Consider the following 14,506-nt stretch of genomic DNA (forward strand, 5'->3'; position numbering starts at 1 on the left):
AAAAAAAAATTAAAAAAAAGCCTGTATAAAAGGTCAAACCTGAGATGCCCTGCCTCATCACCACGGTGGCCCGCTGAGTGACTCCTCCTGCAAAGTGCTTGGCTCTGTCCTCTCTTAATTGGTTGACAGTGGCGACACATGCCTGCTTAGTGTCCTCTCTGACCTCACTTTCTGCGACAATTTCAGTTTTGGACCCTCTTCTTCCTGTGGGTGCGTCCGTGGCAACTCACCTTGTGAGTTAGTTGTCGTGCCAACCAAAGCGACAATGTTTTGGAGAGGAGTCTGAGCCAGCAGTGCCAGCTGCCAATCACATTGTTCCTTCCTCTAGCCATCCCGCCCAGCTCTCGTATCAGTCCCCCAAAATCCCGAGGCAGGCAGTAGCGCGGGACACCTCTGAGGTCTTTGGGGATGTCTCGGCTGTGACAGAGGTCCTGGAAGTAGACAAGGGCAAAGCCGTGGCTCTTGCCTGTCCCCTGTAGTGCCCCCTGCAGACAGGACAGGGCAGCCCTGAACACCGGCCCCGTCACTGAGGAGGGCTCCCTCTCCTCCTCTCCGCTCCTACCTTCCTCTTTCCATTCCACTCCTTTCTCCATTCCTGCTTGCTCCTGTATATCTCTTGTTAACTCAAGTCCTTTCAGCTCCTCTCCTCCACTCTCCCCTTGTCGCATCTCCTCTCCTTTACTCCCTCCTATCTTTTTCTCATCTCTCCTATTCCCTCCATCTCGCTCTTCTCTCCAGCTCTTGTAGGACTCCTTAGCCTCTGGGCTCCATATGATCAGCACCCGGCCTCCTGCCTCTCTGACTGCCTCCCACTGTCCATACATCCAGGGCACAGGGCCCAGCTCAGCCACACCAGCCCCAGACCTCTCCATAGCCCCAGGACCATCCCCATTGGAGATCTGGGCCCACAGAGCCATGCGCACGTCAGCACACAGCTCTCCCTGTAGAATGGAGGCCAAAGCACACACGGGAGACACATGGGTTGACAGCTCTGAGGAACACACCAACAACACAGGCCTCTGGATGAACAGCCAACCTGCAGAGAGCGAGAGTAGGGGCGAGGCAGACACACACACAAAGGAGAGGGATACAGGGATGAGACAAAAAAATTATTGGAAATGATTGTAAGTTATTGCTTGATTTCTCTATTATTTCACTGATGGCCATTAAGCCTTTGGGATCAAATCAAATGTGGATTAAATTAGGTTTGAAGGATAAGGTGATACAAAGAGAGCAGACAAGTAGGTCAAAAACAGTACATAATATTGCAAACATTGTTAATATAATATGACTGAGGACACAAGAAGGGGCTACAAAGGTCTATGTACAGTACAAGAAAAACTGACCTGTGACTCCATTCTTGGTCACATAGTATATGAGGCGTCCCAGCATTGCCACAATAACCAGAAGTGTCAAGGCTGCAACAGCATAGAGACCCCATCTCCTGTGGGAATCTGAGAAGGCATTTGAGGATACTACTTATAAGTGCTGGAAGGTGTGTGTGTGTGTGTGTGTGTGTGTGTGAGAGAGAGAGAGAGAGAGAGAGAGAGAGAACTCACAGTCAGGACAGAGTATTCTCCTCCCATACTGTGGAGGATCTGACCGCCACACCTTCAGAGAGTTAAAGAGAGCGTGAAATGAAAAGAAAGTCAAAGTAAGGTAAGATATCCTTTCACATAATACAAAAAACATTCATAGTTAGGTCATACCTGCACACATAGTCTCTCAGTTAGGAAGGATAAGGGCAGGTTTAGCTGTGTCTCTCTGGTGCCCCCACCCTGTACAACAGAAAACTGCACTCTTAACAGCATGGACCAGTGTCTACAGCTCTATAATACGGTAACAGTGTCTTCTTACCTTACCATGTTTACTAAGTAGATAGCTCCTCTGGACACACATCCCTTGTCCTGCCATACACAGAGTTGAGCAGCAAAGGATGCTGGGATAGTGGAAGTGAGATAGACACGGAGACTCTGTGAACCAGGACCAACATATGCCTCCCACTTAGACATACCTGAGGGAAGGAAGGAGAGAGAGATGTTCAAATCACATTTTATCGGTCATATGCGCGGAATGGATGTAGACTTTACTGTTACAATGAAATGCTTGATTACGAGCCCTTCCCAACGATGCAGTTGAAAAAAAAAAAAAATATATATATATATATATATATATATATATATATATATATATATATATATATATATATATATAAATACAAATAGTAACACAAGAGGAATTAAACTATATACAGTACCAGGAATTTGAGGTAGATAAACTACATATTCAAAAGTATGTGGACACCCCTTCAAATTAGTAGATTAGGCTATTTCAGCCACACCCTTTGCTGACAGGTGTATAAAACATATATTTTTTAAATCGAGCACAGCCATGCAATCTCCATAGACAAACATTGGCAGTGGAATGGCCTTACTGAAGAGCTCAGTGACTTTCAAACGTGGCACTGTCATAGGATGCCAACAAGTCAGTCCATCAAATTTCTGCCCTGCTAGAGCTGCCCCGGTCAACTGTAAATGCTGTTATTGTGAAGTGGAAACGTCTAGGAGCAACAACTGCTCAGCCACAAAGTGATAGAACACACAAGTTCACAGAACAGTACCGCTGAGTGCTGAAGCGCACAGCGCTTAAAAATCGCCTGTCCTCAGTTGCAACACTCACTACCGAGTTCCAAACTGCCTCTGGAAACAATGTCAGGACAAGAACTGTTAGTCAGGAGTTTCATGAAATGGGTTTCCATGGCCGAGCAGCAGCACACAAGCCTAAAATCACCATGCGCAATGCCAAGCGTTGGCTGGAGTGGTGTAAAGCTCATCGCCATTGGACTCTGGAGCAGTGGAAACACGTTCTCTGGAGTGATGAACCATTTAATTAACCATTTAGCAGTCTTATGGCTATTTATCATAAGGCTGGGGCCCAGCTGTATAACATTTTAAGGATCCAAGGGCCCATGCCTAATCTTCTCAGCCTTCTGAGGGTGAAGAGGCACTATCGTGCCCTCTTCACGACTGTGCGGGTGTGTGTATGGACCATGTTAAGGCCTTAGTGATGTGGACGCCAAGGAACCTGAACCTCTCGAACCCTTCTCCTGTAGTTCACGATAAGCTTCTTGGTTTTGCTGACGTTGAGGGAGAGGTTGTTGTCCTGGCACCACACTGCCAAGTCTCTGTGACCTCCTCCCTATAGGCTGTCTCATCGCCGTCGGAGATCAGGCCCTACAACCATTGTGTCGTCAGCAAACTTGATGATGGTGTTGGAGTCGTGTATGGCCACTCAGTCATGGGTGAACAGGGAGTACAGGTGGGGACTAAACTCGCACTCCTGAGGGGCCCCTGTGTTTAGGGTCAGTGTGGCGTAGTTGTTGTGGTCTAGCTAGTTTGGGAATTTCTCATCACTGGGCATCTCATGGCTGGGTTTCCCTTTTGTTATAGTCTGCCATCCCTGCCACATCCAACGAGCATCAGATCCGGTGTAATAGAGAAACTCGGTCTCAACCTTTAAGTCTTTACTGAAGACTCATCTCTTCAGTGGGTCATATGGTTGTGTGTAGTCTGGCCCAGGAGTGGGAAGGTGAACGGAAAGACTCCGGAGCAACGAACCGCCATTGCTGTCTCTGCCTGGCCGGTTCCCCTCTTTCCACTGGGATTCTCTGCCTCTAACCCTATTACAGGGGCTGAGTCACTGGCTTACTGGGGCTCTCTCATACCGTCCCTGGGAGGGGTGCGTCACCTGAGTGGGTTGAGTCACTGATGTGGTCATCCTGTCTGGGTTGCCCCCCCCCTCTAGTGGTGTGGGGGCTGTGCTTTGGCAAAGTGGGTGGGGTTATATCCTTCCTGTTTGGCCCTGTCCGGGGGTGTCCTCGGATGGGGCCACAGTGTCTCCTGACCCCTCCTATCTCAGCCTCCAGTATTTATGCTGCAGTAGTTTATGTGTCGGGGGGCTAGGGTCAGTTTGTTATATCTGGAGTACTTCTCCTGACAGTGCCCCAGGACTACCTGACATGATGACTCCTTGCTGTCCCCAGTCCACCTGGCCGTGCTGCTGCTCCAGTTTCAACTGTTCTGCCTTATTATTATTCGACCATGCTGGTCATTTATGAACATTTGAACATCTTGGCCATGTTCTGTTATAATCTCCACCCGGCACAGCCAGAAGAGGACTGGCCACCCCACATAGCCTGGTTCCTCTCTAGGTTTCTTCCTAGGTTTTGGCCTTTCTAGGGAGTTTTTCCTAGCCACCGTACTTCTACACCTGCATTGCTTGCTGTTTGGGGTTTTAGGCTGGGTTTCTGTACAGCACTTTGAAATATCAGCTGATGTACGAAGGGCTATATAAATACATTTGATTTGATTTTGATTTGAATTCCACCTTCCTCCTAGATTGTCCTTTTTCATGTTTGATGTCTCGGAGGTCGTAGCAGTCTTTCTTGTATGCACCCATATCCATGTCCCATTCTTTGTAAGCAGTAGTTCTAGCCTTTAGCCCAGCAAGGATATTGCCTTTAATACATGTTTTTTGGTTTACACGCTTGTATAGGCACTGTGGGAACGACATCGTCTATGCACTTATTGATGAAGCCCGTGACTGATGTGGTAAACTCCTCAATGCTATCGGTTGATCCCCGGAACTTATTCCAGTCTGTATTAGCAAAATAGTATTGTAGCCTCGGGTCGGATGGTACTTCCTGTTTGAGCGTTTGTTTGGAATCAGAAAGAAGGGTTTATAGACTCATGGTCGGATTTGCCGAAGGGAGGGTCTTGCATGCATTTGGGTAGACTAAAAGTGGTATGTTTTACCGCTCTTAGTGGCACAGAAGATGTGTTTATGAGCTCCCGAGTGGCGCAGCGGTCTAAGGCACTGCATCTCAATGCTTGAGGTGTCACTACAGATTTGAATCCAGGCTGTATCATAATTGGCCGTGACTGGGAGTCCCATAGGGTGGCGCATAATTGGCCCAGCGTCGTCTGGGTAGGCCGTCATTGTAAATAAGAATTTGTTCTTAACTGACTTGCCTAGTTAAATAAAAGGTTAAATAAATAAATAAATAACAACAATATCAAGCGCAGTATTCATATCACTGCGGTCTTGTGGTCTCTCACCTGGCAGGAATGGACAGTGGACATCAAAACTGCTTCTGAAGGACAACTAGAGAGAGGAGAGACATGAGAACATCAGCGACTGAAACCCACATGTACTATACAGTTAACTGTTGATATTATACATGTATCGGCTCACAGTCTTACCTGCACACACATCTGAGGGTGTTTATCCACAGCAGAAACATTATATTTCTGTCAACGGGAGAGGGAAGGGAATATTCATCATTATTATCCTCCTCGTCATCATCATCATCATAGTAATCACCAACCCTTACCAGATCTCTCTTCTCCACTATGTCCTCCAGTGTGGAGTTGAAGATGGGAATGCAGTGGGATGTGTTTCTCTGGTGTTGCCAGCAGAGGGAGGCAGAGAGCTTCAGGTAAGCAGCAGGACACGGGGAACTCCATGCCAGGTCGGAACCCAACTCACCATACAGAGTCACAAAACTGGAGCGCCACACATCTCTGCCCTCTTCAAATCACACACAGACAGTGCCTTATTACAGATAGTAGTGTGAGGAGTGAATGCTCCAAGGTGACTTCGGTCTCTAAGGACTGCATGCTCTGCTGGTTTATCTGTGACTCACAATAATAATAATAGATGCAGCAGAAAGCCCCTGGTTTCCCATATCAGATTCACAGGGCAATTTACAGGTAACACAGGCAGAGACTGAAGCTAATCATCAACTACTGCATCTCACACAAGTCTAAGAGACATAAAAAAAAAACACGAATACTCACCACCTAATGAGCTGTTCACAAATGGGCAAACTGTGGTTCGCCTTGCATCCAGGTGTGTGTAATATACCTGTAGCGGGCAGACATACAAACAGACAAGACAAGTAAGGACACTTACATGGGACATAGTTTGAGCCATGCAGCAATGTCACTGTCCATTGCACATTATCTGATATGTAGTCGAGTGAGACCTTACCTGTACACAGACACAGCGAAGCAGGTAGGGGAACCTGAGAGTCACTGACAATGCCTGATTGGTGTCAATCTGGTGAAAACATACGTTATCCATAAACAAATGATATACATCTTTGTACACAACTTTCACCTTTTGAAACACGTCTACACACACACAATGGGCTTACAGTGGTAAGAGGAGAAAGGTTGGAGCATTCTGAGTCTGTCTGTCTGTAGCACAGCCTGGTGTACACTTCAGGTGAGAGAGCCGGCTGGTACATGTGGTCCCCAGTGGCTACAGTTACAGTGAGGGATCGAGCCAGCTCATCAACAAACAGGTCAAACTCCGGCACTGGATCTGAATCACCACAGACAGAGAGTCATAGTATGCAAAATGACTATAGAAATGTAATAAATTATTACGTCATTTTGATCACATGAGGGAAGGGGAAAAGTGAGGGATGTGGCAAGTTAGGTTTTGAGATTCATTACCTGGACAGATGTCTTGTACGATGTACCTGTCTTCTCTCTTTGGTTTGGAGGACAAAGACACATACACTTGTCGCCCTGCATCGGCCGGGAAACAGTCATACACCAACTCCCACTGGCGGGCAGCAGAGACACAGCACCATAATCAGAAACACACGTTGACCTGTTTTAATGTGTGCACGCATGAAAATATCAGATCTTACCAAAATTTGATGGCCAATATTATGAAGACGTAAACGTTTGATTTTGGTCTTTCCTCCGTTGAATGGAAGCGGGCCTCTCCACTTAAAATAAAAACAAGGCAACAGTAAACATGTTATCCCCCACAAATGATGCAGGGCCCCCCTTGGGAAATCAGTGTAATTTTGTAAATGACAGATCTCTATGGCAAGACGCATCATTCACCCAAGTTTAATCAAAATCAGACCAGTACCGTCACAGATATCGTGTGTGACTAACGTACGAACTAACGTACGAACGTAACTGATGGAGATAGATCCACAGTCCCCTCCACGATTTTATCGTGGGGGACAATTAATAGATAAGAGGGTAAGAAAGTGAACTTAATTATATCCATCTATCCTATCCAGCTGATAACTTTGGTAGCTAAGGAATACTCACTGGTCAGTGGAATGAAGAGAAGTTGTTACCTGTAAAGTGCGATTTTTTACATTTTCTATGGAGATGATTCTGTGAGTACTAGTTGACAGCTCCAGGTAGGTAATAGTCAGTGTCCCAGTAAAGTCTAGAGAGGAAAAACAGAGGACAGATTAAGGAATCGTGGCAGTAAAGGTAGAACAAGAGAAAGTAATGTTAAGGAAGAAAGATAGACAAATAAGGCAACAGTAAACATGTCCGTCCCCCCTTTTGCAAATCAGTATAACTTTGTAAATGACAGATCTCTATGGCAAGATGCATCACTCACCCAAGTTTAATCAAAAGCGGGCCAGTGGTGTGTGAGATATCGCGTGTGACAATGTACGCACAGTTGATTACTATAGCGCCCCCCCCCCTTGGGTCAATAACATGTGATTTTGTAAATACTGGACCTCTATGGCAAGACGCATCATTCATTCGTCTAAATCGGGCCAGTGGTGTCAGATATCACATGGGTTGGCTAGACTAATATTCCTGACCATATGTGCCAAATGGCAAGACGCCAAATTTCAATCTCTTGTTATACCGCCACCATCTGGACAATCAGTGTAATTTTGTAAATGCTGGATCTCTATAACAAGACGCATCATTCACCCAAGTTTCATCAAACATCAGGCCAGTGGTGTCTGAGATATCGTGTGTGACTAATGTACTAACATACAGAGACAAATCCATAGTCCCCTCCCCAATTTCATCATGGGGGACAACAAACACAAGGTCAGAGAAAGGGAGACTGAGATGAAGACTTTGGATAAAAGTAAGCTGGAAGAAGGTTATGACAGGGAAGAGGATGATGTGGAGAGTGAGATTGTTTGTGGATGGGAGACAGAGTTCAAGGCCTTACCTGCAGCTTTCATTCTGACACGGACATGGACACAAGCAGAACAGGAGCCTTGTGATGGAGAGAACCGGAAGGTGGACAGACTCAGCTGGGGAAGACTCTCCAAGTTCCAGGTGGAACCTATAGAAAAAACAAATGCCACAGAACTTTCAAAACTGTACAACATATGGAGTAAAATTTCCACGTGAAGTCTCAATTCCAAATAAACTATTCCTCTTCATATTGTGTATAAGATCAGCTCTCCAAGGGGACCATGGACTAAAGAAACACTTACCATTATGGTGTTGAATCTATGGATAAAGTGGAGGAGACAGGGAAAGGAAGAAGGAGAAGAAACAGAGCATGGCTGTGTTGAGTTTGTTATTGACATGTGAAGTGAATATTGATGCAGATTCACATAGCCTAATGCATTTTCAAAACATAATTTCCATTATCTATAGGCTACAGTCTGAGTATAATGTCTCCATTGCTTATTAGTTACATTATCTCCATGAAGATTAACATCAAAGATGGTATGATTCATTCCTTTACCTCAGTGACAGTTAGTTTAGCGCGTGGTTTCTCCTCCGCCGCGTGCAGGAGCAGCAGCAAACACAACAGGAGCACAGCACGTGCTGGTTCATTTCCGCAACTCATCATGAACATTGATCAGTACTGACACCAGAGACACTTGGAAAAGTCACATTGTATCCGAAGTTGCTAGAACAACGCTCAGGCAGCCAACTAACGCAAAATCCAGTGGGCCGATAGTCCACATACATGTTCACACTACAGAGTGCATTTCAAAACAAATTAAATGTAATTCAATACAACTGAAAAGTAGATAGGCCAACATGTTATGTTCCAGTGCCATGTTGTTCTTGTATGTTCCTAAGAACTGATCAAATAGTTCCCTACGAGTTCAATTGTGTCTTGGGAGAGTGCGTAATCGCTGACTAGTTTACAACATACAGTTCCACCTCTCCAGCCGCCTACTCCAGACAGACAGGTTACATCAGTAGTTACCTCCCACAGTTTACCATTGGGCGAATACGTTTTGTATTGCCCGGTGCCCCGGTTAGGCGGAGTGTGTTCATTTTAGACCGTTCCATTGGTCCTTAAGAGACATCTCCACTCCCCGGGGCATTGGGCCATGCAAAACGAACTAGCCAAATGTTCACGCTAGTACTGTTGCTGCTCTACGTCTTGGATTGCCGAGAGTGTGAACTTTGCTTTAACTAACAGTAAGGAAATAATAGTCAGGGTATACTGAGAAAGAACATTTTATTTAACTGCGGGAAGGACGGAAATGTTTGCTGCATAAACATTGCAGTCCCCTGCACAGTTAGTGTTGAGGCCTACTATTTTTAGTATTTCAATTTATTCGAAGACATTTGGAAGTAGGCCAAGTATTTGGATATTATTTATTTGAAAATACAAGTAGTTGAATATTAGAATGTATTTTAAAATAACACTTAGAAAATATTGGCATGTATTCAAATACACATAAACTTCTATTTTCAAATGCAAATATTGTATTACCCCAGGTCTGCCTGGTATTTGAAATAATGTATTTGGAAATAAGTATTTGAAAATAATTCAAATAGTAGCCTATGCTAGGCCTATACATTTTTTTTAAATGGTAAAATACTTGGTAATATATAGTTGATTCGGCCCATATTATTTGAAAATACTCAAATACTCAGAGTATGCATATATTTGAACCCAGGACGAATCTGAAAAACATCTCAGTGGTGTAAAGATAGCGTTAACAGCGGTAGATTAGTGAGATATCTGATTCCGTAATGTTTATAGGCTATTATCAGGTCACATCTATTCCTCTTCACCACAAAACGATTATTGTATTGCTATTGTTGGATTCTATTCAAAACGGTCTCTATTCACATCCTACAAAGCTAGGGAAAGGACCTCTGAAATGTGTAAATTCAGTTATGGACTTTGAACAGCCTTGGTTATTTGGATAGGGTAATATTCATGTTATTAAACAGTAAGTATGTCTGTAAATGTGTATGCATGTGTCAGACGTGGTGGAAAGTTTGTCAGTTGTGCGATATCTCTCTCAAACACACACACACACCACACACTATAATGCTCAGAAATTGTTGAATGTAGTTGACGGTAAGTGGGCTCTCTAACTGGGTCAAGGTTTCATTATGAGTTCAAGGTGCTAATTCTCACAATATGTGTCTTTGTGTGTGTGTTTTACAGAGGGTAAAAACCCTGAACAGATACTTCCTCCTTAAAGAGACTTCATGCGTTTTACCTCCATCCCTTCTGTGCCCTCGAGGACACCTCACACCTGCACACACACACACACACACGTACAGTGATTTCACTTGTTAAATTAACTTCAATCAATGTAGTTGAAGGGGAGGAGACAGGTTAAAGAAACAGTTTTAAGCCTTGTGACAATTAAGACATTGTGTATGTGTGCAATTCAGAGGGTGAGTTGGCAAGACAAAAGATCAAAAGACTTAAGTGCATGTCCCGTGTGGTTCAGTTGGTAGAGCATAGCACTTGCAACGCCAGGGTTGTGGGCTCAATTCCCATGAGAGACCAGTAGGAAAATAATGCATTCACTACTGTAAGTTGCTCCAGAAAAGAGTGTCTGCTAAATGACAAAAAAGTAGGTGCGAGGCAAACTGATTTGTGTCAAGAACAGCAATGCTGCTGGGGTTTTAAGGCTCAACAGTTTCCTGTGTGAATCAAAATGATTCACCACCCAAAGGACATTCAGACAACTTGACACAACTGTAGAAAGCATTGAAATGTAAAAAAAATATATATATTTCCACATGTAGCAAGCAAAGTGTTTGTATTGTCCAATCTACATGGGTAGTATGCAAGTCAGTCAGACAATAGTTTATTAGGTACACCCATCTAGTAGAGGGTTGGACCTCCCTTTGCCTCTGGAACAGACTCTATTCTTCAGGGCATGGAAACGTTGCTCAATTGGTATCAAAGGACTTAATGTGTACCAGGAAAACATTCCCCACACCATTACACCCCCGGCACCAGCCTGTACCATTGACACAATGCAGGATGGGGCCATACTGTTTACTCCAAAAACGGACTCTGCCATCAGCATGACGCAACTGGAACCGGGATATGTCAAACCAGGCAATGTTTTTCACTCCTAAATTGTCCACGGTTGGTGATTGCGTGCCCACTGGAGCCGCTTCCTTCTTGTTTTTAGCTAGATAGGAAAGGAACGGGTGTGGTCGTCTGCTGCAATAGCCCATCTGTGACAAAGACCAACCAGTTGTGCATTCCAAGATGTCATTCTGCACACCACTGTTGTACTGCGCCATTATTTGCCCGTTTATGGTACGCCTGTTAGCTTGCACAATTCTTTTGCCGTTCTCCTTAGACTTCTCATCAAGGAGCTGTTTAAACCCACAGGACTGCCGCTGACTGGATGTTTTTTGTTTGTCACACCATTCTCTGTGAACCATACGTCATGCGTGAAAAGCCTAGGAGGCCAGACATTTCTGAGCACAAACGATCATACGACATTCAATCGAACAGTAACTGAATGCCTTGTGCCTGCTTTATATAGCAAGCCATGACCACGTATGTGTAGGAGCGAGCCATTTTGTGGATAGGGTGTACCTAATAAACTGGCCACTGAGTGGCATCTAATTATTTTATTTCTCAGCGGCGCTGGCAGCAGTAAAAAAAAAAGGTTAGGTGAATCAGGTCAGATTTGGATGGAGAGTGAGTGTGTTGTTCAAGATGGAGAAACAAAAGGCATGACCAAGTGATGCACAAAAACACTGCAAAAAGCTAGTCGACCTACTTATGTAGCATCTAGCACTAGCAGCCACCCACGTAACATAGTAAATGTAAATCCGGGACACCACAATTAGTATCATATGTTACGTTTTGTATGTTATGTATTCATTTGTGGATGTCCATCATCCATTTTACATGATATGTTACGAATTGCAATTCCTACAATATGCTATGAACTGCAATCCGTACATTACAGTGAGGGAAAAAAGTATTTGATCCGCTGCTGATTTTGTACGTTGCCCACTGACAAAGAAATGATCAGTCTATAATTTTAATGGTACTGTAGGTTTATTTGAACAGTGAGAGACAGAATAACAACAAAAAAATCCAGAAAAACGCATGTCAAAAATGTTAGAAATTTATTTGCATTTTAATGAGGGAAATAAGTATTTGATCCCCTCTCCATCAGAAAGATTTCTGGCTCCCAAGTGTCTTTTATACAGGTAACAAACTGAGATTCGGAGCACACTCTTAAAGGGAGGGCTCCTTATCTCAGTTTGTTACATGTATAAAAGACACCTGTCCACAGAAGCAATCAATCAATCAGATTCCAAACTCTCCACCATGGCCAAGACCAAAGAGCTCTCCAAGGAAGTCAGGGACAAGATTGTAGACCTACACAAGGCTGGAATGGGCTACAAGACCATCGCCAAGCAGCTTGGTGAGAAGGTGACAACAGTTGGTGCGATTATTCGCAAATGGAAGAAACACAAAAGAAATGTCAATCTCCCTCGGCCTGGGGCTCCGTGCTATGATATGTTACGAATTTAAATTTGTTGTCACTAACGTTAGCTAGGTGGCTAACGCTAGCTAGGTGGCTAACGCTAACTTTAGCTAGGTTAGGGGTTAAGGGTTAAGGTTAGGAGTTATGTTAAACTGTTAAGGGGAAGGGTTAGCTAACATGCTAAGTAGTTGCAAAGTAGCTAAAAAGTAGTAAGTAGTTGCAACGTTGCTAATTAGCTAAAATTCTAAAGTTGTTGGTGATGAGATTTGAAGACGCAACCTAATTAGCATTTATATAGGTACCCATCCACCCTGACCAACCATCCTACTTTCGTTTTTGCTTTAACGCTGTAATATATAACTTTTTAGGAGTGTCGTGGAAATTTCCTGTATTTACCAAATCATGAGAGCAAACCACGCACAAGTCAGAGTTATCATAAAGTCCATCTTTAATTATATGAGCTACATCACAACCCTGTGACTCTCAGATCAATTCAGTGTCTATCAATGAATTCTCTGAGAGTCCTTACACATTGCAACTGAGATCCTTTATAGCAAAGACACACATAGCCAGACAGCATTGGCCATAAATTATCGTTCAGCTTTGTCTCCTAAACTATGTTATTTTCTCGCTCTCAGAACCATAAAACAAAACCTATCAACAGGCATATATCAAATACCCCCTCCTTGACAAGATCACAGAGACACATTGACTGGCACACAGACATTGTGGAGCCAAGAGATAATTGATTTAAAATATATGTTTACATATAAAGACAATCTTGACCCCTCCCCTCTCTGCGGCCCAAATAACTTACCCCATGACAGAGAACAGAACTGCAACCGGCCCACAGTATTATACAAAAATAGACATTCTGATGAGAAGTAACTCACAAACATATAATGAATATAAAACATCTTACCTATGTTACCAACTAATTCTGATTATTCCCCAACAGGAGACCTGACCAAATTCACATAGAAATGTGCATTATAGATATCTCATTCTCATTGAACGCAAGTCTAAGAAGCGGTAGATCTGTTCAATGTGTGCTATTTCTATGCTTCCCATTCTTAAGTTTCGTTTTTGCATCATTTACTTTCAGTTTTGCACACCAGCTTCAAACAGATGAAAATACTAAATTTTTCTTTATCGAAAATATATTTCACAGCGGTTTAGATGGTACAATTCTTTACACTATACTTGCTTGTCTTGTGACATAAACTGAAATGATTAATTAACTATTACAATTTAAACAACCAGGAAATCTTCTGTCTTATGTAACCATAACATACTAATTTGAGTGTCCCGGATTTACATTTACTATATTATGTCTCGTCTATGAGACAAGGCTGCACTGCCTGGGCCTGGCAATGGCCTTGGGAATACATTCTTAGAACATAAAATGGTTCTTCAGCTGTTCCCATAGGAGAAATCTTTGAAGAACCCTTTCTGGTTCTAGGTCAAGCCCTTTTGAGTAGAACCTTTTACACAGAGGTTTCTATATGGAACGCAAAAGAGTTCTACTTGGATACAAAAAGCCAAAGAATCCCTTTGGAAGACTTTTTTTCTAAGAGTGTAGTGACTGTTCCTCTAGTGAGAGTAACTTTCCTCCTTCTGTGAACAGTCTCTGAATGATGAGACGGATACCCCAGATAGTGAGTCCGGGTTCCAATGTGTAGCCTAATATAAATAGGCTACCTGTTAAATACTGTATATATAAAATATATATTGGTTAACTGAATAGTATGCTGTTACGTAGAAAATTAATTTTACAATCTGCGCTACGTCAGTGTATACGCGCACACACACACACACACATTTCTGGTCCCCACAAGTATAGTCAAACACGTCCACACATACACACATTCTGCCTGTAAGAAGTAACAGGATGTCCTGTACCCTCTCTGACTCATTTACATCTCCTTAGCACTATGAGGGATCAACAAACGTACAGTGCCTTCAGCAAGT

At 43.5% G+C, this 14,506-nt stretch overlaps 1 protein-coding gene across 1 annotated transcript; it reads right to left on the bottom strand.

The window, feature by feature from the left end:
• Nucleotides 1-8: 8 nt before the first annotated feature.
• LOC110531978 lies at nt 9-8,985 on the bottom strand. Its single transcript, XM_021615531.2, has 17 exons — nt 8,548-8,985; nt 8,291-8,306; nt 8,020-8,136; nt 7,169-7,263; nt 6,722-6,802; nt 6,522-6,633; nt 6,218-6,387; nt 6,052-6,120; nt 5,859-5,925; nt 5,393-5,589; nt 5,262-5,309; nt 5,118-5,163; nt 1,863-2,014; nt 1,710-1,778; nt 1,560-1,611; nt 1,347-1,454; nt 9-1,036 (listed from the first exon to the last, which is right to left on the bottom strand). The coding sequence occupies exons 1-17, from the start codon at nt 8,659-8,661 to the stop codon at nt 183-185; spliced, it is 2,367 nt and encodes a 788-aa protein (XP_021471206.1). The 5' UTR covers nt 8,662-8,985; the 3' UTR covers nt 9-182.
• Between the last annotated feature and the right edge of the window lie 5,521 nt (nt 8,986-14,506).

The sequence above is a fragment of the Oncorhynchus mykiss genome, chromosome 9 (assembly GCF_013265735.2).
Source record: "Oncorhynchus mykiss isolate Arlee chromosome 9, USDA_OmykA_1.1, whole genome shotgun sequence".
Classification (NCBI taxonomy): domain Eukaryota; kingdom Metazoa; phylum Chordata; class Actinopteri; order Salmoniformes; family Salmonidae; genus Oncorhynchus; species Oncorhynchus mykiss.

Excerpts from the sequence above, each read along its gene's own strand:
- LOC110531978 (XM_021615531.2), bottom strand. The coding sequence starts at position 8,661 with ATGTTCATGATGAGTTGCGGAAATGAACCAGCACGTGCTGTGCTCCTG. Across the intron at positions 6,121-6,217 it reads ACCTTTCTCCTCTTACCACT|ATTGACACCAATCAGGCATT; the intron begins GTAAGCCCATTG and ends TGTTTTCACCAG. Across the intron at positions 5,590-5,858 it reads TGTGAACAGCTCATTAGGTG|AGGGCAGAGATGTGTGGCGC; the intron begins GTGAGTATTCGT and ends TGTGATTTGAAG.